Here is a 27,526-nt window from a genome sequence, read left to right as displayed (position 1 = left end):
AAATAGCCGCTGCGGTAAAAAAGCCATAAAAATATTGTTACTTGAAATAAAATTGAACTGAAGTAAAATATTTTAAAGTTAATAATGTAATTAAAATAATAGACTAAAAAAATTACAAAAACTATATACACATTTTACTAACTATCTTTAATCATCTTTAATCATCCTTAACTGATATATATATATATATATATATATATAAAAAATTAATTAACTAAAACTAAAATTGAAACAAATTAAGACTAATAAACTGAAACAAATTAAGACATTTAAAAAAAAAACTAAAAAATGACAAACACAACAAAATGACAAACTTTAACTATAGTTAATTAAAACCATAAAATTGTTACTTGACAAAAATAATCCTTAACTGAAATAAAATTGAATAACAATTAACAAAAAATCTAAATGAACAAACATAAAATAAACAAAATAATAAATGAACACTTAAAAAAAAATTCTGAAAACTATATAGACATTTTCGAAAAACTAATTAAAATGAAAAAATGTTAATAAAAATGGAACCTCTAATAGTATCTGGACATTAAAGTAAGACCTGTGCCGCTCACCTGTGGCCACCTGGTGGCCGAGGCCTCGACTGCTGCTGTGGATCATCACACAGATCTGTCCCTTGTGGTCGATGCCCATCTTCTTCGCAGCGTAATCGTTGTAGATCTCATCCACCACCTGAATCTCGGCGTAGTGGTTTCCTGCACCCAGCGTCCCCAACTACACAACAGCAGGAGAACATGACATGAGATCAGAGAGAATTTGCTGGGCTTTGTGTTGAGTGGTCTTGTAAATGCGTGCACCTGTGGCAGTCCTCTCTTCTTGGCTTTGGACGAGACTTTGTTGGGATCGGCCTGCAGCATGCGGCCGTTTTCCTCACAGTGCTCTTTATCCTCGGCCCAGGCGTATCCTTCCCTCAGAGACCAGTCCATACCCATCTCCAGAGCTCAGATCTCTGCACACACAAACACAGCGCTCGTGAAAACACAAACACAAAGTGCATAAAATTAATGACGATAAAAGAACAAAAGCTAATTCATAATATGAATAAAACTATAATTGTATATAATTAGTACCCTCTCAGACTCAGGACATGTAAAACTGCCTTTTGTACACAGTTTAATTGTATTTTTGTTTGAAGACTACATATAAAGTAGCTAACAAAATAAATGTTGGTAACTGCAGTTTGACTAAAAGTTGACAAAAATGCAATGACTTTTCGTCAACTAAAACTATGAAAGACTAAAATGTGACTAAGACTATTAAGCATTTTCGTCTCGAGATAAAGACTAAATCAAAAATGCCTGTCAAAATTAACACTGATTACAATTTAATATTTTCAGTTTGCTATTTTCCAGTTAAATAATTTTAGTGCTTCAACTTAATTTCACTATTATTTATACTGTATTAATTTGAATTAGCTTTTATTTTTGTATTTTCAGTTTTCATTTGAATCAAGTTCTAATTTGAAATTAATGTAATTAATTGTATGTGCTTTTGCCATTTTATTATTTTTATTACTATTAAGGTTTAATTTATTTTTATTTCTGTTCTAGTGCTTTAACTTACTGAACTTATTTCAGTTTATTGCCAAGGCAACAAGTATTATTTATTTACTATTATAGTGTATTCATATTTTGAATTGGCTTTCTTATATATTCAGTTTATTTAATTGTTTTAATTAACATTAATTTAATGTAGTGCTGTCAAACGATTAATTGCATCCAAAATAAAAGTTGTTTACATAATATGTGTGTGTTCTGTGTATATTTATGTATATATAAATACAAACACATGCATGTATATATTTAAGAAAACTTATGTTTATATAATAACTATATTTATATAAATGTATATGCATGTAAATATTTCCAAAATATACACTGTATGTGTGTATTTATATAAATACATAATAAATATGCACAGTACACATACATATATTATGTAAACAAAAACTTATTTTGGATGCGATTAATTGTTTGACAGCACTAGTTTTGTGCTTTTTTTTTTTTTCTTTAGAGTACCTTTCAGGTTTCATTTAATTTTATTTCAGTTTTAGTTTTTTCCAGTTAGTAATTTTAGTTGCATCATTATTCAAATATTCACAAAACATATTTCATGCATTACAATCTTTTAGTAATAAATATAGGCTCCATTGGTATTTATGATGTTCAGTTATATTAGTGCATATAACGGTTAAGTTAAGCATTTTATTTTTTTCACAATAAACAATTAATCACTGTTGCCAAGTAAGTTCAGAGCAAAAACATAAATTGAGGTTGAAAAAGACTGCAAAATGAAGAAGTGCTATTCTTTTTGTATTCTATGTATTTATTTTCTTTTTATTTATTATACAATTAACAAAAAGCCAAAAAGGCCTCTGACACTAGCTTGCCCTTGCTAGGTGTACTGCGTTTAGCTAACCGAGACTTGTTATAGCACTTGCATATCATTGCTCTTTTGTTAGTTTTGATTGCTTCCATTGTCCTCATTTATAAGTCACTCTGAATAAAAGCATCTGCTAAATGACTAAATGTGTCCCTGGAGCACAAAAGCAGTAAGTCAAGTCGCTGGGGTATATTTGTAGCAATAGCCAACAATACATTGTATGGGTCAAAATTATACATTTTTCTTTTATGCCAAAAATCATTAGGATATTAAGTAAAGATCATGTTCCATGAAGATATTTTGTAAATTTCCTTCTGTAAATATATCAACACTTAATTTTTGATTAGTAATATGCATTGCTAAGAACTTAATTTGAACAACTTTAAAGATGATTTTCTCAATATTTAGATTTTTTTGCACCCTCAGATTCCAGATTTCCAAATAGGTGCATCTCAGCCAAATATTGTTCTATCCTAACAAACCATACATCAATGGAAAGCTTATTTATTCAGCTTTCAGATGATGCATAAATCTCAATTTCGAAAAATTGACCCTTATGACTGGTTTTGTGCTCCAGGGTCACAAATGTAAATGGAATGGTTGTGTGGTATTGTTTACTTTGCTCCCATGGGAATGACACCCTTGGATCCGACTCCGACGGGAATGTGGTCAAACATGGACTGCGCCAGCTGCTTTTTCACCGGCTGCACGTCGCCCTCGTCCAGGTTAGTCCTCAGCAGACGGACGCCACAGTTAATGTCAAACCCCACGCCACCTGCAGACGAGACGAACCGTGAGCTGCCCCATCGTTAACGTGAATCTGAACGCGGCTCGATTACGCACCGGGTGACACCACGGCCTCGGTGTCGTCCATGTCAAACGCAGCCATGTTTCCGATAGCAAAACCAATCTGCTTCATAGCAGGCAAGAAACCACCAAACCCTGTGAAATAAAGCAATAAGCCTCGTGAAGCCGTGGTTTACAGTGAATTTATCTATTTTTGAAGGATTTATGGTTGATGTGGATGTTGAAATTGGTTTGGATGGTTTCACGGGGCTTATTGCTTTTATAAAACAGTTATTCCATACACGTAGCAAGGTTTCACAAAATAAAACAGAGGAAATAAAGTGTAATGATATTAATAAAAACAGTATTCTTCCACCAAACAATGTAGCGCCTCAGAAACAGTTGTGGTTGCAACAAAGGTTGCCGAGCAACACACAAACGTAAACAAAGGTGTATGTTACTTTGTAGAGTCATTTACAACAGCTTCGAACACAGCTCAGCCAATCAGAATCAAGCACCGGAGCTATCCGTTTTATAAGTGGTATTTTTCACTAACATTGTCTCACATTTTATATGTAATTTAAACGGTTACCATTTCAATCAGCTCAATGTGATGAGTTTATTAAAAAATTAAATATAGGCTGCACTGGTAAATATGTTAATCATATAATAATTAAATATTAATCTTTAAAAAAAATTAATAGCAAGTCATTTATTTTAAATATTACTGTTTAGGTTTCGTTTAATTTTATCGCAGTTTTTATTTATTTCCCAGTTGTAATTTTAGCTAAACCTAAACTTAACATTCAAAAAATAAATGCACAATAGACTTTTTTACAATTACAGAAAATGCATTTGTAATCTATATCCAGATGAAAACGCTCTAATGTTTCTGAGCAATTTTAAAGGACACTTCTTTGGTTTCATTTGTAAAAATGAACTGCATCCTAGTCTTAAATTCATCATTTGTTTTACTTTGTTCAAATGAATATGGCTTTTCTGAAAGAAAAATATTTATTATTGATCTGTTTTTGTTTTTAGGAAATTTGTATACTCATCAAACTAAATGGAGTAACTTAAACCCAATTTTGCTCATTTTCAAACAGCCTTTAAAGCTGACTTAGAATCTATAAAGTCTTTAAAAAAATCATAAAGCCCAAAGAACTGCCTCTGCTAAATTAATTTAAAATATGCCCTTTTATTTTATTTTCTAAACATCTTTAAGCATTTCCCAATCATTTCTAAGCCATGAACCAAACCAACCTTATGTTTTAATTTAACTATATAGTTGCTGCCAAAGTGTTTGTATAGATTATTTAACAAAAATCAAATCACAAATGTGCTGTAACTTCATTGTCAGCTCCTCAAACATGAGTTTCTCCGGAGGATCATTCACATAGAAAATACCCTCCACCTGAAGACCAAAGCATTATTCAGCATTTCATTCAGTTTAAACTACATTTAATATTACAACCACAATAATCTGATGTACGAACACATTACAGCTGAATAAAACAGCCAACGTTAATAACCAGCACAGAGACCCCGCAATAAAGTACTGTACAACTAATATAGTAATGTAATGTAGTGATTGGATATTTGGGTTTCTTCATGTTTATATATGCGACAGTGAACACGTAGTCAGAGAGGGCTATTTTATTAACTGGTAATAAAACGTGTCTAAGTGTTGTACAAAAACTCAGTAACAAAATGCATTAGCCTTTTCGCTGCCCTGTTGTGGCATTGCATATACAGCATATTGCAGCACTGTAATAAAATTACAAGAGTTTTATTGTTATTGGACTGGCGAGATTATTTTAACGCTCCACTAGGTTATTGCAATTAATATAGTAAATAGAGAAATTAACAGAAATATATCCAAGAGTTGTAAATATAAAGATGCATATAAAATAACGAGTCTAATAATACAATAAAAGTTATTATTATTTAAACTGACGAAAATATACACTTTCAATTAGGCACCTATATAATTTTATACAATTGCTCTGTAAATAAATTGCATTTTACCGGCAGTCTTCCGATAATCGTTTAGTTGCTTCATATATTAGCAATTCCTAAAACACAATGCATATGTATTATTTAATTTAACAACTAATAGGCAATAAAACTTCATGTCTGGAAGGATTTGGAGTTCTATATTAATAGAAAAATTGAGTGTATGATAGAAATGTCTATATTTGATGTGCTTTTTTTTATACAGTAAAGAACAACGTATTATACATTTGTTTATTTTATTAGGAAAATACCATATGCATAAGAAGAAGGGGGCTCAATGTAGACTACATTTTTCACATTTTATAAATGACTTTATATGTAAATCTCTTAAAAAACAAAAAAGTACTGAAAACACTTAACGCTCCGAAAGCATATTTTTTTCTCTTTTTTTCTCTGCCAGCTAATGTTAATTTGATCATATGAATATATAATACCTCTTGTTCTTGTGGCATTGAATTAATAAAGCATTCATAATAATAATAATAATAATAATAAACTTAATGACGTAATTGCGGGACTTTTATTTTGAAAAGCTCGCTCAGCTGTTTTGTTCGGCCGCGGAGTTTTCTGGCTTCACTGCGCTACTTTGACGTGTGTGAAAGGTACGTTTATTTTTGTTCCTGTTTTGATTAAATGTAAACACATTCAGCAGAGGCTTTTCCTGTTTAATTTGCAGTGGCCTAGTAACACTGGATTAAATGCAGTAACTGACGCTGAAATACTGCGTTATAGCTCGGCTGTTAAGTAAAGGTTAATTATTAGAGAAGATGTTTGCTGAGTTTCAGTGACGTCACATGATGCTCCGACAGTGAAGTGAAAGTGAGCAGATCTGCTTTGCTTCAGTGCAGAATGAAGCTCAGGGTGAGAATCCACAAACAGAGCAGCAGACTGGAGCTGGACGGACCAGAACCGACGCTGTCCGAGCTCAGAGCCCGGGTCAGAGACGCCCTGCTGCCTCGGTGCGGACTGGGGTGAGTTTGAGATGCTCCTCTTGGTTGTGTGTGTTAGGTTTGGGGTTTCTAATCAGGTATGGATTAACATTAGTTGTGTTCTGATGATTTACAGCCCATGTTGTGTTTTGAACAGTGTTGTAACGAAAGTTACGTAATCAGATTACTTTTTCAAGTAACTAGTAAAGTAACGCATTACTTTTTAATGTAGAAGGAACTATCCGAGTTACTTTTTCAAATAAGTAACGCCAGTTACTTTGTTTCCCATGTGTTGAGTGACAGCTCTGCTGTTGCCATGGTGACAGAAATCGTGAGACATTGTGTGAACATGATGTTACTGTAGTTCTAGACTAGTCAACATGCATTGATTTCACATGCACAAAAACAGATTCAGTATTCCTCAAAATGAATAAAAACCATCAAATGCGAACTCTCAAGATATTATACAAACCTGCAATAATTAAATATGTTAAATAAGACAAATATAATTTGTTTAATCCCATTTTATTAACCAGTGTCTTTGCTACTGACATTCGATGATCCACTTCAACCATACTAATGAGCAGTGTTGGGGAAAGTTGCTTTTAAAAGTAATGCATTACAATATTGCATTACTCCATAAAAAAGTAACTAATTACGTTAGTCAGTTACTTTTTATGGAAAGTAATGCGTTACATTACTTTTGCGTTACTTTTTAAATCTGGACAGGGCTTGCTTGTTTGTTTTTAAAATAAAAAAGTTATATTTTTGGCAAATATAAAAGCCTTTTCACACCAAAAGTGAATAAGCCTCAGGCTGAAGGGAAAGTAAATGTACATCCGTACAGTAGAATGCAGAAGAAGAAATTTCAACACACTAAAAAAAAAAACAAAGTTTGCGTCATATTCTGAGTTGCATTATTTTTATTCATTTTGAGGAATACTGAATCTGTGTTTTTTGTGAGTGAGATGAATGAATGCATATTCATATTTATTTTAGAACTACAGTAACATCTTCTGATTTCTCTCAACATGGCGACAGGAGAGCTGTCAATCAATAAATTGGGGAAAAAAAGTAACTTGCGTTACTTATTTGAAAAAGTAACTCAGATATTCTCTTGTAAATTAAAAAGTAATGCGTTACTTTACTAGTTACTTGAAAAAAGTAATCTGATTACGTAACTCATGTTACTTGTAATGCGTTACCCCCAACACTGGTTATGAGCAAAAATGATACATTTGTGTTTTATTTTTTGTTGAACACTATTGAACTTTCTTCTCCTGTGTCATATTCTTCGTGAGATTTGTTTGAGCGGCGCCCTCTATTGTACAGACGTGAATTTACATTTCCTTCACCCCTTTCACTTTTGGGGTGAAAGGGCTTTTGCATTTGTAAAAGAACAACTTTTTATATTAAAAACAAACAAGCAAGGTCTGCCCAGATTTAAAAAGTAACTCAAAAGTAACGTAACGCATTACTTTAGTAACTTAATTTGTTACTTTTAACGGAATATTGTAATGCATTACTTTTAAAGTAACTCCCCCCACACTGGTTTTAAATGCATGATGTGAGTAATGCTGGTTAACGTAATATCTGGTATTATTAGCTGGATTTTCGATTTGGGTTTGATTCGATCTGTACAGTCATGTTGCTCACACTTTCACTTCCGTCCATCTGAAGCAGCTCTCATGTGTCTGTCTCTCTCTGCACAGGGCTGATGTGGAGTTCAGTCTGTCTCTGAACGGAAAGGAGGTTCTGTTGGACACGGGACAGACGCTCTCCTCGTGTGGGGTTGTTTCTGGTGATATGATCACTGTGATTTTGCCTGAGCAAATACAAACTGCCCCAGAACCCCCGAGCGGAGCAGGAGGCGCAGCCGCATCCAGTGAGGAGGTGAGCTCAGACACAGAAACATACCTCACGAAGCAATTTTTAATTCATGTGTTAATTTAAACAGTAGACCACTATTGTGCAGCACTTTTTTTGCCAAAAAATCAAGTCAAATAAGCTTTATTGTCATTCCGCTGTGTGTAGTGACATACAAAGAAATGAAATGTTATTCCTCACACTAGGACGTTAATGCTTAATATACACAAAATAAAAGGAATTGCTCAGTTTTCATTTGATTCGGTGTTATTTTAGTATCGAGATCCTATTTTGAATTAGTTTTTATTATTTTCCTCTTTGTTTTTTTTAAACGTGTTCAAATTAAGTTTGTTAATTTTAGTTTCAGTTAAAGTTATTTTAGTACATCAAATGAAACTAGCTAAATTAAAAGAAGTTTAAGGTTTTATTTTTATTTCAGTTAATGTTTATTTTATTTAAAGCATTCTAAGCATTTTAAATGGGTTTAGTTTTAGTTAACTATAATAACCCTGATTTGATGCAATTGTATTATAAATCATAAAACACAGAATCCAGAAAAATTAAAACAGACAACACAGAATTTCTCACAAATAAATAAATAAGATTCATAGGGCACTATTATTGTTAAAATTATTATTAATTATTAAATTGTTAAAGTTTTATCATTTATTTGATTACCGTTGTTTTTGTAAATCATAAAACACAGAATCCATATAAATATAAGCAGACAAAACTTAATTTCTGAAAACATATTTAATAGGGCACTATTATTGTTTATAGTTTAATAAATTATTCAATTGTTTTATTAGTTTAATTAATTATACGTACTTTTTGATAATAAATGTGTATTAAATTACTAAAAAATGAATTTTATATTTCACTGTTATTGTTAAAATGTATAATATTAATATATTAATAAATTGGTAAAGTTTTATGAATTCAATTGAATGCATAATTTTTGATCATTTAAATGTAATAAAAAAATGTAATAAGTAATCACAGAATTTGGGGAAAAAACAAAACAGATTTCATACAACCCTAAAACTGTACTGCTAGCATTATTTTATAAACAACAAGAACCAAAGAAAAGAAACTGAAATGACAAAGAACCTGATGCCGTGAGTCAGCATGTTTGTGTCTGTGTGTGTGTGTGTGTGTGTGTGTGTGTGTGTGTGTGTGTGTGAGAGAGAGTCCTCAAAGCAGACTTTGTCTGTGTGTGTGTGTATGTGTGTGAGTCCTCAAAGCAGCCTGTGTGTGTGTGTGTCCTCAAAGCAGCCTTTGTCTGTGCGTGTGTGAGTCCTCAAAGCAGCCTGTGTGTGTGTGTGTGTGTGTGAGAGAGAGAGAGAGAGAGAGTGTGTGTGTGTGAGAGAGAGTCCTCAAAGCAGCCTGTGTGTGTGAGTCCTCAAAGCAGACTTTGTCTGTGTGTGTATGTATGTGTGTGAGTCCTCAAAGCAGCCTGTGTGTGTGTGTGTCCTCAAAGCAGCCTGTGTGTGAGAGAGAGAGAGTGTGTGTGTGTGTGTGTGTGTGTTTGAGTCCTCAAAGCAGCCTGTGTCTGTGTGTGTGTCTCAGGCTGAAGCCAGCGGTGGCGGTGGATCGGACAGCAGCAGTGTGAGGGATTCTGGGATGGAGGAGTGGATGGAGGATGAGGCGGGTGTGTCTCCGCCGCTGCTGTGCTGTGAGACGGAGGATGGAGTGATTCCTCACGCGCTGGAGCGACTGCTGAACTCGTCGAGCTGCAGAAACCCGACTGACTGTCTGATGCTGACGGTGCATCTGCTGCTGCTGGAGACCGGCTTCCTGCCGCAGGTCATGACCTCTGCTGACCCCTCACACGCTCTCTGAACCCCAGCAGATTCAGTTAGAGTGAATGAGAGTAATCAACAGAATCAAACAAATCTGAATTAGGGATGTGCATTTTTAGAGATTTTCATAATCATAATCGAGATTTTCATTCAAATTAACAACCAAATAATTGATGAATCATTAACGTAAATGCATATAGATATTTAAAATTCTTAACAAATTTTTGACTGCAATGTAAATATGAATTTTACAGAAATATATAACCTGGTAAACATCTGTAACTGTAGTTTCACCCATTTATAAATGTATAGAAGAGCATGCAATGTTTGGTATTATCAGTGTTATAGTGTATATAGTCTCGCGTAGCCAGACCTTCAGACTGACGGCTGAAGGAAGTAACCGGTCAAGTAGTCTCGCGTAGCCAGACCTTCAGACTTACGGCTGAAGGTCTGGAATTCATGGCAGCTTTCATTGGCCAAGGCCCGCCCATGAGGCCTTTTGACCGACATGTCAAACAACCAATCACAGTTAGTTTCGTTTCAGCGTCACGCTTCGGTGCGTGGAAATGTCGCCACAATAACGGACCGGTGTGTAAAACTCTCGGACGTATTTGAAAGATTCTATGCCGCGAACTTTAAATATTTCACATACTTTTGAGAATCCAGCGTTTAGTTGATCTTGATAAGCGCTTGTCGTCACAGTTGTAAACACGACGGCTTTCTTCTTTGGTGAGGGGTTTGGCATCACGGCATCTTTATTTCCAGGCGGAACGTTAAAGAACGCGACACGCACGTCTCCCGGTCGGACGTATTTGAAAGATTCTATGCCGCGAACTTTAAATATTTCACATACTTTTGAGAATCCAGCGTTTAGTTGATCTTGATAAGCGCTCGTCGTCACAGTTGTAAACACGACGGCTTTCTTCTATCGTGAGAGGGTTTGGGGTCACGACATCTTTGTTTCCAGGCGGAATGTTATAGAACGCGACACACACGTCTCCCGGAAATCCTAAATAATTCAACCAATCCGATGACGACTTAGAAAATCCTGAAGTGTTTCCACTTTTGTGTGCCGTATGCATCAGACGTTTAGCCAACGGTCCGTGGGCGTGACGTCTGAGGCTGAGACTATAGTGTATATAGAAAATACAGAATCTTCATTTTTTCCAAGAAAAATTTGTCCATTGCTATTGTTAACATTCGTACAATTAATTTATTTGTTAAAGTTTTAAGAATTTAGTTGATAAGGCCTTCTTTTTGATTCTTATATGAATTTTACAGAAATATATTCTTAATTAAAAAAACTGTAAAAGAAATATTGTGCCTTACATGCTGACATTAATACTTATATATATATATATATATATATATATTCTTAGCAATGCATATTACTAATCAAAAATTAAGTTTTGATATATTTATGGTAGGAAATTTACAAAATATCTTCAAGGAACATGATCTTTACTTAATATCCTAATGATTTTTGGCATAAAAGAAAAATCTATAATTTTGACCCATACAATGTATTGTTGGCTATTGCTACAAATATACCCCAGCGACTTAACACTGCTTTTGTGCTCCAGGGTCACATATGCTAAATAAAAGAAATTGTTAAATTTTGATTTGAAATAAATTGTTTAATTTTGATTTGATTCAGTGTCATATTAGTATCAACACACTATTATAGGTTTATATTATAGGTTATCAATTAATTAATGTTATTAATAGAACATCAAAAAAGATAAATCAACAATTAATCGATCATTCACATCCCTAATCTGAATATCCAAACGATGACACGCTTTTGAACATAACTCCAATATCATTGGTTGTTCTCTCTCTCAGGGTTGTAATGTGAACTCAGGAGAGATGCCGATTGGCTGGCGGGCGGCAGGGTGCGTGTACAGACTTCACTATGCCCACCCACTTCTGGAGAACAGCCTGGTGTCAGCGGTCGCCGTGCCGATGGGCCGAACGCTCGTCATTAATGGTGCGTTCATCTGCGTATGGCAGCCGTTATTAGTCTTCCTTCATTTGATTTTTATTATTTGTTTGTTTATTTGTTGTGAAACAGCTGTTCTTAAGATGGACAAGTCTATGGAGAATTCACGCAAGCTGGTGCTGAAACCAGATGATTATGTGACTGCTGATTGGGCAGGTAATTTAATATATATATTATTTTTTATATTTATACTGCATATTTATATTTATAAGCAGTTCAGTAGGAATGAGCTGTATTATTAGCTACATTACCACAGAAAATAATATGATGAAATGGAAGTAGCAACAGATATTTTCTTCCGTATTGTGATTAGGGTTGCAAAAAGGTGGAAAATTTCCAGTAAATTTTCCAGGATTTTTTGGAATATTCCAGGGATATTTGGAAAGTTTCCGGAAATTTACCCTAATTGTGATTAATAGCAAGTAGCGAGAAGAAGTAAGAAGAAGTAGCGACAGATATTTTCTTCCGTATTGTGAATAATAAAAACTATATAAACATGTTTAAAAAACCAAAAACACACGACAAAATAGCTAAACTTGAACTAAAAGTGAAAACTGAAAATATATAACAGTACATTAATGCTAAAATAACACGTATAACACACAAATTATATTAATAGTTAAAATAATGAAAACATTCTAAAAACTATATAGACATTTTAAAAAGTAGTAAAGATATTTTTAAATGACTAAAACGAACTAAAATTAAAGTGAAAATATAAAATCAAATTTAAAATATTAACAAAACCTATAATAGTATATAGTGCTGTCAAACGATTAATCGCATCCAAGTTTTTGTTTATGTAATATGTGTGTGTACTGTGTATATTTATTATGTATAAATACACACAAGGTGTATATTTTGAAAATATTTAAATGTATATATTTATAGAATTTATATTATATATATTTAATATACCAATATAACATTTTTCTTAAATATATACATACATGCATGTGTGAGCTTTTATATTAGTGCTGTCAAATGATTAATCGCATCCAAAATAATCACATCCAAAATAAAAGCTTTTGTTTAGATAGTATATGTGTGTGTACTGTGTATATTTATTATGTATTTATAAATACACACACACGTGCATGTATATATTTAAGAAAAATATGTTTATATATTAAATAAATATAAACTTAAATATTTTCAATATATATATATACTGTATGTGTGTGTATTTATATATACATAATAAATATACACACATATAATATGTAAACAAGAACGTTTATTTTGGATGCGATTAATCACAAACTTTTATTTTTTGGACAAACTGTTATTTTTTCTTTTGTTATTTTCTATAGTAATTGTGCTGTTGTTTTTAATCGGAGCATCTCAGCAGGTTCTGTTTCTGCAGGTGGCTGCACAGGCGTGGTCTACACAGACTTGCGCAGACTGTCTCGTCTCTTTAAAGATCAGCTGGTGTATCCGCTCATGGCCGCTGCCAGACAGGGTGATTATTACGATTCCTCTCTCAGTGCTAATGCCACACACAGTGTTTAATGAGTGTGTGTGTGTGTGTGTGCAGCGCTGGGTCTGCCGGCTCTCTTCGGTCTGGCTGTTCTTCCTCCTGAGCTGCTGTTGCGTGTTTTACGGCTGCTGGACGTCGTCGTGTTGAGGCAAGTTGGAGCTAAACTCTGCAGGACACCGGCCCTCCAGGACCGAGTTTGGACAGCCCTGCCCTAAACCTACCCCTTACAGAAAACCTGTTTGCATTGTTACACTTTCAAATAAACATCATTTACTATTTTTAATCATTTTTTTCCCTCGTGGGGACCACAGGCCGGTCCCCACAATGTCAAAAATTTCAGGTTTTACAATCCTTGTGGGGACATGTGGTCCCCTCAATGTAGCATAAAGTACACACACACACACACACACACACCAGACAGCGTGTGTACTGATGAAGTGTCAGTAATGCGAGTGTTGTGTTGTTTTGCAGTGTGTTTTCCTGCAGGAAATCAACACCGAGACACTGACTGGAAGGAGGTGAGCCAAACACAGCTCTTATTCATACTTATAAACCAAATCCTATAATGGCTCATTATTGGCACTCAATAAACATAAAAAAACTGAGAATTAATTAGGATCATTTTAATATAAGAATCTGCAATTTATTTATTTTTTATATGCAATATGAAATTATTAAAAATTTATTTAAAATGAAATAAACATGCAGATAAATAGATATGAATCAGTGATTTTATAATGTAACCATTTATAAAAAAATATAATTTAAAATATATTAATTTTACATTAATAAATGAATGTTAATTAATTATATTAACATTTAATTTAATTTATGCATTTAGCAGATGCTTTTATCCAAAGCAACTTACAGTGCATTCAGCCTATACATTTAAAAAAAAAAAAGACAAAACGCAATTATAAAATTATAATAATTTTTTATAATAACTAAATGAATGAAAAAATTGCAATTTATGTATTACCTTTTGCCAAACTAAATTGAATATTATATTACTTATTTTACACAATTAACACAATTTTAAACTCCTAACTGTCCTTTTTTGTCCTCAGCTTTACAAAAAGAAGCTTAAGCAGAGGAAGGAGAATGAGCGCAGGGGCAGATGCCGCTTTTTCCCGCCTCACGTGCCTCCGATTTTCCCGCTCACCCCCATCCCGTCCGCTCCGCTTCCTCTTCCTCTTCCTCTCTATCCTCCCGGCATCATCGGCGGAGATTACGACCAGGCGCCCGTCATCCTGCCCCGCCCACGCTTCGACCCCATTGGCCCGCTCCCGGGTCACCTGCCAGGATTGGGCGTTCCCATTGGCCGACGGAGCCTGAGGCCGGGAGGAAGTCGCCCGGCGGACGTCAGGAGAGGTTTCATTTGAACACTTAAATGCTTGTTTTTCCAAACAGGGAGAGGTCCAATTATTTTGATGGCCTGATGTTTTTGTTCTTCGTTAATTAAAGCATTCCTGGGACATTCGGACTGACAAACACACTGCAAAGATTCATTACAGGAATAATTCACCCAAAAACATTACAAATGATGCATTATAGAGCAAGATGTGTTTAAGGCATAAACAACATTCAATAAAAAGTTTGATTGCTTTGTCAAATCTGAGATTATATTTCATATTTGATTACATTATCATGATCAAATGTTATTTATTTTATATTAAAATGTTAATTTACAACAGTAACATATTTCAGATTGGAGTTAAAATAATAATTATAATTTTATTATACTGTTTGGTAATATTATTGGATATTTTTTTAGATATTTTGTAATTTGTACTGTAAAACAGTCTTTTTATAGTTAGATAAAATAATTCGTTTAAAATTATTATAGACTTTAAAAAATTAGTATTTTATTATTTTATTTTACAGCACAATTGTAATTTAAAAAGTAATATATTTAAATATTTTTATTAGTTAAAAATTATTGTTATTAGTATTATTATTATATTGTGTGATATTATTTGATGTATTTCATATATTTACAGTAAAATATATTCCGGCATTCTCTTTTTTTATAATTAGTTATAATTATTTTAAATATTATTAAGTTATTTTAAGTTTATAATTAGTTAAAATAGTTAAACAATAATTATATAGTTTGATAATATTATTTGATAAGACAGTAATTATCAAATATACATTTGTATTTTACAGTGCAATTGTAATTTACAACAGTAATATTTCAGCCTTTTACACAGTAATAATAATCATCATTATTATATTGTTTGATATTATTTGATAATTTATTATTTGATATTTTCTTTTATTTCTCTTTATATAATATAGTTAAACAAAAATTATATTGATTAGTAATCTTATTTGATAAAACCGTAATTATCAAATATTCATTTTTATTTTACAGTACAGATGTAATTTACAACAGTAATATATTTCAGCCTTCTTTTACACAGTAATAATAATCATTATTATTATTATATTGTTTGATAATATTATTTGATAATTTACTATTTGGTATTTTCTTTTCTCTTTATATAATATAGAGTTAAACAAAAATTATATTGACTGATAATCTTATTTGATAAGACAGTAATGATCAAATATTCATTTTTATTTTACAGTACAATTGTAATTTACAACGGTAATATATTTCAGTCTTTTTTTAGAATTAGAGTTCACATAATTATAAAAAAGATTATTGTATTTTTAGGCATTACACGTGATGTGTTTGAGGCACAAACAGCTGAGTGAAGCTGCAGTGTTTCTCTGGATCAGTGAGTGTTTGTGTCGACAGCATCAGTGTTGCTCCACACAGGTTTGCGTTTCTCCAGGAACGCCCGGATGCCCTCCTGACCATCCCGCAGGGTCAGGTTCTCCAGCATGGCGGCGGCAGCAGAGGCGTAGGCTGCGTCCCGGCCCAGAGTCATCTGTCTGTGAAACACAGCCTTCCCCAGAGCCACCACGGGCCGACTGCTCTCACACACCCGGCGGGCCACAGCCAGCGTCTCCTGCTCCAGCTGCTCCTCCAGCACCACCTTACTGACCAGCCCATGCAGCAGAGCGTCCTGAGCCGAGACGGGACGCCCCGTCAACAGCATCTCCATTGCAACCTGGACACAGGGCACAGACTGCACTCAAGGGGACAGAACCATACTTCTTTCTTCTACATTTACATTTACATTTACATTTGTGACCCTGGAAAACCAGTCATAAGGGTCAATTTTGTGAAATGACAATGTATTGTTGGCTATTGCTACAAATATACCCCAGCGACTTAAGACTGCTTTTGTGCTCCAGGGTCACATTACTCTCTCTCTCTCTCTCTCTCTCTCTCTCTCATATAATTCATCTGGCTGTGACCTTGACCTTTCTAGGCACTGCTCGTCCTATGGCCACTCCAGGTGTGGAGCAGAACAGGCCCACGTTGACTCCAGGTGTGGCGAAAGTGGATTTATCCGTTGCTATAGCGATATCACAGCTGGCCACTAACTGGCAACCCGCCGCCGTGGCAACACCATTCACCATAGCGATGACCGGCACTGGGATGTCCTGGATCAGGGTCATGACCTTTGAGAAAGAGCACAGTTTATTCCACTGCATTCACACACACACACACACACACACACCATAGACTATAGAAATACAAAGACGGTTCACTCCTATACTCATGAATGGGAGAAAATGCAACGCGCAATATGGCGAAATAGTCCCGCCTTCTAAATGAAAGAGCCTATCGCTGATTGGTAAAGTCATTGCATCACTGCAGCGGCCGTTAGAAGCTCCGGTTTCCATAGAAACCTGAGGCTGGACCAGCCGATGCACCAGTGTTGCCAAGTCTGCTGTTTTCCTGCGGAATTGGGCTACTTTAACACTGTTGCCACAGGATGTTTTTCATGTCCGCGGGTTTAAGCGACCCCAATAACGTGATATTTAGCCCCTAAAATGCTAATTTTTACCGGGGGATCCCCCTCGAAACGTGACTGGGCTAGTTTTGAGTAGCGATTGGGCGGGTTTTGTTGTGAAAACCTGGCAACCCTGCGATGCACAGTCTTAAGTGCGTTATGACTGTGATTGCGCATTGGCTGGTCCAGCCTGAAAAATAAGCTTTTTTAGCTCAATTTGAGCATAAGAAACAACATTCATGGGGCAGTTCATTTCAGATTTTGTTGCTGATTTGAAATATGTTACCCTGGAGCACAAAAGCAGTCTTAAGTCGCTGGGGTATATTTGTAGCAATAGCCAACAATACATAGTATGGGTCAAAATTATACATTTTTCTTTTATGCCAAAAATCATTAGGATATTAAATAAAGATCATGTTCCATGAAGATATTTTGTAAATTTCCTACCGTAAATATATCAAAACGTAATATTTGATTAGTAATATGCATTGCTAAGAACTTCATTTGGACAACTTTAAAGATGATTTTCTCAATATTTAGATTTTTTTGCACCCTCAGATTCCAGATTTTCAAATAGTTGTATCTCGACCAAATATTGTCCGATCCTAACAAATACATCAATGGAAAGCTTATTTATTCTGCTTTCAGATGATGTATACATCTCAATTTTGAAAAATTGACACTTAAGACTAGTTTTGTGCTCCAGGGTCACATATGTCATTTAATCGTGAGTTCAGCGAGCAGTTTTTGAGATTTCAGGATTCCCCCATTCATTTAGAAAGGACTTGGTCTTGTTTGAGCTGCCCGGAGGCGAACAGACTTTCCTTGAAAGGGACTTTGCACACACGCAGTGATTGACCTCTGACCTCTGAGCAGGTCTGGAACACCCTGCTGTGATAGTCGCGGCCCCGAGCGGCCGTCAGCTCCTTCAGGTCGTGACCCGCGGAGAACACGGGGCCCCGCGCTGCAGAGAGACACACACACAGTTACTGCGGACGCCGGGGACTCGCGCATCTTTCTCCAGAGGAGCGTGAATGTTTGCCTGATATGATGATGACACGCAGATCGTCTGAGTGCGAGTCTGTCAGCAGGTTTTCTCTCAGAGACTCCAGCATGGGCAGGGACAGAGCGTTCCTCTTCTCAGGGTTATTCAGGATGATCCTCCTGAACTCACACACAAAACACACACATACTCACACACACACACATACTCACACACACACACATACTCACACACACACACATACTCACACACACACACATACTCACACACACACACATACTCACACACACACACATACTCACACACACACACATACTCACACACACACACACACACACACACACACACATACTCACACACATACACTCACACACACACATACTCACACACATACACACACACACATACTCACACACATACTCACACACATACTCACACACACACACACACACCAGATGAGATTTACTGCTTCATTTCCACTCAATTAATCGTTATTTTACAGTACTATTGCAATTTACAACACTAATGTATTACAGTCGTCATTTTACATTGTTAGTATAATATAATTATTGAATAACTAATAATATCTGAATAATAATTCACTGATTTGTGAATAGCTTAAAATAATTTAATTTATAACAGTAAATTCACTATTTTCTTTGTTAGTTAAAACAATACTTCTGTCTTATTTGATAATATTTTAGATATTTTATATAATAATTATTTAGAATCAAATATTAATATTTAATTTTAGAGTAAAATTGAAATGTATTCATAATGTTTTTAAATAATAATTGGATAACTAATAATAGTTGAATAATAATTCAGATTTGTGAATAATTAAAAACAATTGATTTGTTATTTTGCAGTAATTTAAAACACTAATATATTAGTCTTCATTTTATAATCATAACAACAACAATAATAATAATATTAATTAATAGAATAACTGTTCACACTAATTTGTGAATAGTTAGAAATAATTTTTTGACAGGACAGACTAAAGAATGATTCACAAACTGAGGCTGAAGTGTAGACCTTTACCTGATGAAATATAATATATGGTGCACATCATAACTAGAAAAATGCATATTCACAATGACAATTCGACAAGCCTAATAAACTTTTTGTCAGTTGTTTTGTTTGTGAAGTGTACTGTTTTCTCTATAAACAATGGCATTTGCTTTAGCACAGAACTTTAAGACAGAACTAATTATGATTTAAGTGTCCAAATAATGTTAAGGTCACAGTATTAAACTGCATTAACATCGATGGACTGCTGAATTTAACGTGGGCTTGTTTGGGGTCAGAGGTCACGCGAGTTCCAGCACCTGATTCCGTCCTGCTGCTCTCTGAGGGTCAGAGATGAAGAATCTGCGCTCATCTTCCTCCTCAAGATCCTCCAAGACGCCCCGCTGCACTTCAGCAGGTTTGACGCTTTGTAAAATCCGCCTAAAATCATATTTAATAACCGTTGAAATGAGTACAGTATAGAGGGCGGACGCACCACCGGATATGCGGAATTATATTCAAAATAAAAGTCTTTTTTTTTTTTAAATCGCGAAACAGTGAATGTTCACAAACGCAAATACAAAGCGGATGAAAAAGCAACGATTATTATAATCAACACGACAGAATAACTAATAAAATGTCAGGGGAAAAAACGTTATACATAGTAGAAATGTCTAGAAATAAACTATTCATGTAATTCACACAGTTCACCACAGGAGGGCGATGAAACTCAAAATGTATATTACAGATATCAAATATATTTAGTAAATAAAAGGAGTTATAAGCGGTTAAAAGGGACAGATATTTTCTGCTTCTCATGGTAATCGACCATTTTTTTAATTATTGCACAATAATTGTACATTACATTAATTGGACATTAATGTAACTCACACAGTTCACCACAGGAGGGCAATGAAACTCGAATTCTAAATGTTTATTACAGATGTAAAATATATTTATAGTAAATGGGTGATTTGACAGAGTTTTTTTCTGTTTTTTATGGTAAATACTAATTTATTAAATATTGAATTAATGGAAAAATAAGGTTTTCCTCTGACTAGAAATAAAGACGTAGAGTTCATTAACATCAGTACAATTCATACTGTTTGGTTAAGTTTATTTGACTCGCTTTAAAAAAAAACATTATTTTAACAAAGCAGGAGATAAAACACAACGATAAATAGAGAATGATACAGTCAGTACAAGGACTTTTGTTATATTTTTTCTCTGGCTTATCGGTCTAAAATGGTATTGCTTCTAACAAAATTAAATAAATAAAGATACATTTACCAGATTTGTTGTTGCACAGTATAACGAATAATTTATTAAATAATTCTGAATCGCTGCGTAATAATTTACCTAAACGTTTTCCTCTGTCTCAAATTAAAGATGCAGAAATAATCAACAGCAGTGTAATTCTCACAATTCATTCACAACTCAGATATAATAATATATTTATACAGAAGAAAAGGGCGGTTTTACAGATGTTTTATTGTTGCAGAGGGTCGTGATTAATTTATTAAATAATATGAAATTAATGCAAAGTAATTTAGTGCAAGGTTTTTCTCTGATTCGTTTTAAATCTGTAGAAATAAATCGCATTAATGTAATTCACACAATTCACCACAGGAGGGCGATGAAACTCGATTTTTTAATTTATGTTACAGATGTAAAATATATTTATAGTAAGTTAAAGGGATAATTTTACATGCTTCTCATGGTAATTGACAATTTATTTAATATTAAATCAATGCAAAATAATTTAATGCATTTAATGTTTTCCCATACCTAAAATTAAAGGTGTACAGATAAAGAATGCCATGGCCAAGAAAGCACAGCAGCGTCTCTACTTCCTCCGCAATCTCAAAGACGATCATCTTTAATGTAGAACTGCACAAGCAGACAAAATAATAGAGAAAAACCAGGTTTATTCACTCTTTGAAATGTATTGCTCACCTGATCATCTGTGTGTGAACTAAACAAGCATTTCAGGTCAAGTGTAAAAAAAGCAAGCAAAAAGCACTCAAGCAAAGCTTCTCATGCGAACAGGTTTCATCAGGACGGCAGCAGAGAGAGAAGTCTTCATGTCTGAAATGACAAACATTATCATATTGAGATGTGTTCAAGTCACGTGACTGTATGACCTGCATGTATAATGTAACGTTCAACAATTTCAACACAAAACGAGCCTAGTTTCAAGCTGAACTCTAGATGTCATTCTCTTCTTTAGAGATATATTCTAATTATATCTGTGCGCCGTCTTGTGTTGAATTGTGTGAATTACACCGTTGTTACTTTCTTCTACGACTTAAACTGGAGTCAGAAGAAATTCTTCCATTAAATAATTTTGCATTGATTCAGAATTATATATATATTTTTTATTATAATGGGCGAAAACAAAACATCTGGTAATGTTTCTTACCTTGAAATGTTTCTTTTTTGTTGTTTTTTTGTTAAATAAATATTTTAGATCAATAAACCAAAGAGGAAAAAAACGACAAAAGTCCTTGCATGGATTGTATAATTCTTTATGTATTGCTGTAGTTGTTAAAATAAATACATACTATATTAATAAAATGCGAGTCAGAGAAGCTGTAGTAATTACACTGATGCCAGTTATTTCTACGTCTTTAATTCTAGTCAGAGGGAAACCATATTTCGCATTGATTTAATATTTAATGAGTTATTAATTACCATGAGAAGCAGAAAAACTTTTATTTTATTTATTTGAGTTTACAATCCTGTGGTGAACTGTGTGAATTACATTAATGCGATTTATTTCTACAGATAAAACCCGATTCAGAGGAAAACCTTGCATTAAATTAATGTGCAATGATTACAAAAAAACTGTCAATTACCACGAGAAGCAGAAAATATCTGTCAAAGTATCCCTTTTATTTACTAAATATGTATTATGTGTGTAATATATATATTTTGAGTTGGTGAACTGTGTGAATTACACGAATGGAGTTTATTTCTAAAGACATGTACATTGTTTTCTTTTTTATTGTTTATTTACTGATTATATTGCTTTGTTTAGTGGTGGTATTTATTATAATAATCTGTGCAGTTTTATTCACGTCGAATTCGTGTTTGTAAATGTTCACTGTTTCGCAATAAAAAAAAATAAATAAAAAAAAGAATTTTATTTTGAATATAATTCCGCATATCCGGTGGTGCTTACTGTGACCTTAACATTATTTGGACACCTAAATTCTAATTAGTTCTGTCTTACATGCATTGTATTTAATAACCAAAAAAGAAAGCAAATGTCGTGGTTTGTAGAGAAAAATAGTGCACTTCACAAGCAAAGCATAAAAAAAAAAAATGCTTAAAGCCTGACATATGAAACAATAATCAGCAATATCCTTTTTTGGGTTAAATGGATGAGAATCTTGAACCTTTAGACGAGTTATAAAAGACAAAATGCATATGTTATGCATCATATTTGATATATCTGGCTCGAACCGTGTGATATAATGAGAATATAGAGGAAAAACAGCTCAGAGACTCAAACCGAGCAAAAATATGAAATCTGCTTCCAGATGCTGATGTGTATGTGATGAAATTCTGATGCTTGTAATGTAAATCAGTGAGATCTTCATAACAGCACAGGAGATACTTAGATAAAAAAAAGACATAAATAATGAGTCGTCACTCTATATTTCCAATAATATGTCTTAAGATGATATATAAATGCTTAGTTTTATGATCAAAGCAATGCTATTCAATGACAGAGACATGAACAAAAAAAAAAAACCTAAACTATCAAACAATATAAACTTCACATAAAGCAATTCACGTATACCAAATATGACACATGCTTAGTGTGTGTTGCAATTTATTATGCAAAGCAATGATTAATGAGTATTAATTGCTACTCTTAATGTTTTTTGGCTGTGATGGGTTTTCAGAGGCTCTGTTTTGCTGCTCTCGTGCTGACAGATGTTTAATCGATAGTAGTTATCCTCACAATCACACTGATATTCACGTTATGAAGCTGAATAATAAGGCATTGGGCTGTTTGTCTATTAAAGTATCCCTTTTATTTACTAAATATGTATTATGTGTGTAATATATATATTGTGAGTTGGTGAACTGTGTGAATTACACGAATGCAGTTTATTTCTAAAGACATGTACATGGTTTTATTTTTTTACTGCAATAAACTACATTTGATCTAAAAGCCGTTTACTGGACACGTTGCTTCAGCTTTGGGATTGGTTTGGTTTGTGATCTGGAATGTTTTGGAGCAACAGAAGAGTCTTGTTTCACGGACAGACATTGGTTTAATGGAGATCTGCTCATGGACAGGTAATGCTTGTGCTTTGCTCCACCATATATACACTTCAGATAGAAATCCAAATATGGTTTCCACTCATGAGATTTGCTCTGAGACTAATACAATGTTACTGCCTCAAAAAAGCAAAGGAAGTTCAGTTTAAAGTGTTGCACAGATATTACCAATGCAAAGCTCTTCCTAATAAATCAAGGACAGCATCTCACCACTATTTCCTTTTTGTAACCTTGAACTTGAATCTCTTACAATTTGTTTTAATTTTTTTGGCATTTGCAATATTTTAAAGGGTTCTGGACCCAGATATCCATGTTAAAATGTCATGCATTTAATAAAATAATTACAATCGAATAAAACTTAAATTTGCTTGGGAGGTTTCTTCTTTTGCATAAACCAAAACATTGTGTGTTTTATGACAATGACCTCCTACTTTAATATTTCAGTGTGGTAATTTATGCTAAATTTGGATTTGGTGTTAAGTATAAATTATAGATGTATGTTTTACTGAACAAAAAAAAAAATTCTATTAAAATGTGTGATGCTTTGAAACACATCGACGAAGCCCTCTCTTTTTTAAAGTATTTTAAATGCTTAAAAATATTTGTAAGTATTTGAACGGAGAATATCGATCAAATTGCAAAATAAATAAAAATGATAAACAATAGTCCAAGGATTAGCACATTTTGATTTTCAAAATCAAATCTCTGAATGGTTTATCTTTTAAATTGACGTCGAAAATTTTTTAAATTTATTATTTATTCATTTTAATTGATTATTTTGGGTTAAAAAGACTTGGATATGAGATTCACACTAATATAATTCTGATATCAAAAATTATTATTATTTGTATTAAATATGATTTATATGTAATAATCCTGCTACTTGTTTCGCTTCCGTTTCAGTTTTTATAACCATTTCTTACTATGTGTAAGTTGTTGTTTTTTAGCATGTGTGTTTGGCTCAGTGTTATTTTTTAGGATTACTCATAAACTCGTTTGATTTGTATTATTTATATTTGTTATTTATTTTAATTTTAGTTAAATTATGTCTGAATTTATTATGTCTGCATAGGTCTTTTATTAAGTTTTTAGTTTGATTTAATTTGAGTTATTTTATTTTAATAACAAACTAAATGGAAATGACATTTATAAATGTGTATGTACATATACAGTATATATGTGTGTGTGTGGTTGTACATACACCTATGTAGTTGTTTTTTGGTGTTTGGCTTAGTGTTATGTTAGAATCATTATTATACTCATACTTTTTGTTCTTTAATATTTTGAATTGTTTTTAGCTTTATTTTTTGTTTTTCATTTAAATGTAAAGGTGTGAGAAATGAAAAAAAAAAAAAAAAAAAAAAAAAAAGAAAAAAAATAAATAAATAAATAAATGAATGTAATAGAAGGTACCTGCCACAAGAGGGCGCTACAGAATAGCGCTGAGGACACGCCCTCAGTGCTGACGTCACAAAAACACAGACTGTTCCTACACTTTTCAGTTATTTTAATTCTGAGCAGTGAACCCACTTGTTTATCAATTATGAATCTATCAGCCGTGTTTGCTTCGAGATTTAGGAGGAGCCCCGTGTCTTCGTCATCACGAGCGCGCTGTGCGTAAGAGGAGACGCGGCGCGAGGTGATTTAAACGCGTCGCGTCGCGTCACTGAGACAGAACTGTGTGACTCTCGGGTTATTCGTCTCTAACTTGCTCTTCTCAGCCGTTTCACGATGTTTCAGTAAGTTGAACTAATTCCTCTAAAAGTCTTTATATTTATCAAACTTTATAGAGTGGAGTGTTTTGGGTGAATCTCGGGTAAACGTGTCCAGGTCGTTATTTTCACAACGAAAATATATGTTGTTGTATTGAGTTATTTACTTATTATTTTCATGACAATGAAGTATACGGTGTACTATTTATTGTACTGAATTTAACTGACCATTTTTAATAGTGTAATGAGAATTGTTTGTCAGGGAAAGAGTCTTACAATGCAAAAAAAACAAAAACAAACAAACGTGAAACTTTCATTAAAAAAAAAAAGTCATTTTTCTTTATAACATAAAATACCTTATTTCGTTTTGTTTATACAGGAATGAATTGCGTTAACTGATTCACAAGACCAGATTTTTACACTTTTATTGTTATTACACTGAAAAACACAGTTTTCACTCAGAAACTGCTAGTAAATTCCACAATTACAAACAAATGTTTAGTAGCACATTACATGTGACATTTTGCCTGAAATATTATTCCAGTAATCCGTTTAGAATTTTTAGTTTTACAGTGTTCCAATCAATAGTTTAGTGTTTTATTTGTTTTCATCAATATTGTTTAGCCAATATTAGTAAATATATTCCAAGTAAATCATTATTTTGCGGGAAATGTTAAATAATTACTCGTCTAATTGTGTTTTTGGCAGATCAGAAGTACTGTAGTCAGTCCTCAGGAGATCTGTGTGACTATGTTTATGATAAAGTTCATTCATTTTAACCATATATATTTGTTATGTTGCTTGTTCCAGGTGCATCATGTGAAACTGGTCAGTCGGGTACATGGAGATGCTCGGACCATTTCACACGACCCCTGACCTTTACTGCCCGACTCTTTCACGAGACGCCGAGCCCTGGATGCTGTAAGCATGGATGTTCACATGCACAAGAGCCGGACGCTTCACTACAGCCTTAACGACTGTCCTGTGAGTATTAATCAGGATGTGTATTGAGATACGTGTATCTTATTTGTGATTAGAACATTATATATATGAAGCGTTTTTTTCCATGAAGGAAGGAAATAACCCAGACATTCACAAACACTGATTCATGCCGAAATCACACAAGCAGAGAAACCAGTTCCTTCATCTCTGAAGCATGACAGGACGCTCATTGTGTTTGGGAGGACAGGTGTGGTGTGTGTTAGAGAGCATCACTCACCGAGTCTCATTCGCTGAACTCTCAGAGGAACGTGATTCTGTAGTGAAGACAAGAATGCAGTCGGGCAGCATGCGAAACATCTACACAAAACCAGCAGGTTCTGAATGATACAGGTGGTTTTAAGACGAGTATCACTATTATTACTGCTCACACTTAGGATTAGTGAATAGAACAAACCCTAAAGTATGTCCGTTTGACACGAATGATTCATGCGTGTTATTGAGGAGACTTCAAGTAATCATAAAACTATTACAATTAAGTCTGTGGCATTTTTCCACCTGTTTAATTGCTGAAGGTGGACGATTTTAATGAGGAACCCGAGTCATATTTAGAGACCAGATTATTAAAACCACATTGCAGTTAGGGTTATTATAGTTACATAAAAAAAAAAAAAACAGAAAAACCTGTCACTTGAAATAAAAAATACATTTTAAAAGATTGAAACATTATATAACATATGTTATACAATAATATAATTAAAAAAAAGATACATTTTAACTGAAATAAAATATTATATCTATTTTAAATATATAAATATATTTTATTTCAGCTAGTTGCCAAGGCTAATTTCCATTTAGTGTAAGTTGATGTACTAAAATAATTAAATCTGAAATAAATAAAAAATAACTATAAAGACTAACTAATCGATATAGATTAACTAACAAACAAAACATTTTAAAATGTAACTAAAATGAAAATAAAACTAAAAAGTCTTCAGAATATTCATTACTTTAAAATATTCAATTTAAAATATGAATAAAAACTATGATCGTATATTAATGCCTAGTATTATGTTGGCAACTTTTGCATGTGCAAACATCACTCATGTTTTCTTTAGGAAACAAAGTCTGCATTATTTTAACATATATTTTTAAGATTTATCATCTTATAAACATTAAACAATCCAGTGAAAAGCATGCATCTTAAACACACATGCTATTTGGCACAGGATGAGCTCTTCCTATTGATTGAATTGTGCATCAAAAAGATGTTTAATGATTATTCAATTTTCAATTAATTTTGTAAGTTTACAGCAACTTTTTTCCAGTCTTGGCAGACTTTTAGCAAAAAAAATAGTAGGTCATCAGGGAATTATTATGTGCATAAAAAGTGCATACTGTGCTATGCACAA

At 33.5% G+C, this 27,526-nt stretch overlaps 3 protein-coding genes and 1 pseudogene across 3 annotated transcripts in view; 2 read left to right on the top strand and 2 right to left on the bottom strand.

Moving 5' to 3' along the window:
• The window catches only part of LOC107658758 (tRNA-splicing ligase RtcB homolog), a 7,598-nt pseudogene extending 4,282 nt beyond the window's left edge, over positions 1-3,316 (bottom strand).
• A 2,604-nt stretch (positions 3,317-5,920) lies between these two features.
• LOC107658757 (F-box only protein 7-like) lies at positions 5,921-14,901 on the top strand. Its single transcript, XM_016447406.1, has 9 exons — positions 5,921-6,170; positions 7,841-8,021; positions 9,564-9,800; positions 11,642-11,786; positions 11,871-11,954; positions 13,165-13,260; positions 13,336-13,430; positions 13,593-13,796; positions 14,346-14,901. The coding sequence occupies exons 1-9, from the start codon at positions 6,049-6,051 to the stop codon at positions 14,658-14,660; spliced, it is 1,479 nt and encodes a 492-aa protein (XP_016302892.1). The 5' UTR covers positions 5,921-6,048; the 3' UTR covers positions 14,661-14,901.
• A 995-nt stretch (positions 14,902-15,896) lies between these two features.
• echdc3 (enoyl CoA hydratase domain containing 3) lies at positions 15,897-19,665 on the bottom strand. Its single transcript, XM_016447435.1, has 5 exons — positions 19,488-19,665; positions 18,196-18,317; positions 18,020-18,117; positions 16,618-16,818; positions 15,897-16,361 (listed from the first exon to the last, which is right to left on the bottom strand). The coding sequence occupies exons 1-5, from the start codon at positions 19,616-19,618 to the stop codon at positions 16,023-16,025; spliced, it is 891 nt and encodes a 296-aa protein (XP_016302921.1). The 5' UTR covers positions 19,619-19,665; the 3' UTR covers positions 15,897-16,022.
• A 5,472-nt stretch (positions 19,666-25,137) lies between these two features.
• Positions 25,138-27,526, top strand: part of LOC107658990 (uncharacterized) — a 14,755-nt gene continuing 12,366 nt past the window's right edge. The window contains exons 1-2 of the mRNA XM_016447747.1: positions 25,138-25,202; positions 25,986-26,159. Of these exons, the coding sequence (XP_016303233.1) occupies positions 26,103-26,159 (57 nt within the window). The 5' untranslated portion in view covers positions 25,138-25,202; positions 25,986-26,102. The remainder of the gene's footprint in view (positions 25,203-25,985; positions 26,160-27,526) is intronic.

Source organism: Sinocyclocheilus anshuiensis, unplaced genomic scaffold (genome assembly GCF_001515605.1).
Source record: "Sinocyclocheilus anshuiensis isolate Anshui unplaced genomic scaffold, SAMN03320099.WGS_v1.1 scaffold283, whole genome shotgun sequence".
In the NCBI taxonomy this organism is placed as follows: Eukaryota; Metazoa; Chordata; class Actinopteri; order Cypriniformes; family Cyprinidae; genus Sinocyclocheilus; species Sinocyclocheilus anshuiensis.
This window is presented reverse-complemented; position numbering and strand designations above follow the sequence as displayed.

Bases quoted from the DNA above. Each gene is read 5' to 3' on its own strand.
- LOC107658757 (XM_016447406.1), top strand. From the start codon at position 6,049: ATGAAGCTCAGGGTGAGAATCCACAAACAGAGCAGCAGACTGGAGCTG. The intron at 8,022-9,563 runs GTGAGCTCAGAC...TGTGTGTCTCAG, and splicing joins CAGCCGCATCCAGTGAGGAG to GCTGAAGCCAGCGGTGGCGG. The intron at 11,955-13,164 runs GTAATTTAATAT...CTGTTTCTGCAG, and splicing joins TGTGACTGCTGATTGGGCAG to GTGGCTGCACAGGCGTGGTC.
- echdc3 (XM_016447435.1), bottom strand. From the start codon at position 19,618: ATGATTTTAGGCGGATTTTACAAAGCGTCAAACCTGCTGAAGTGCAGC. The intron at 18,118-18,195 runs GCAAACATTCAC...GTCTCTCTGCAG, and splicing joins GCGTGTCATCATCATATCAG to CGCGGGGCCCCGTGTTCTCC. The intron at 16,362-16,617 runs GTCAAGGTCACA...CCCTGTGTCCAG, and splicing joins GACGAGCAGTGCCTAGAAAG to GTTGCAATGGAGATGCTGTT.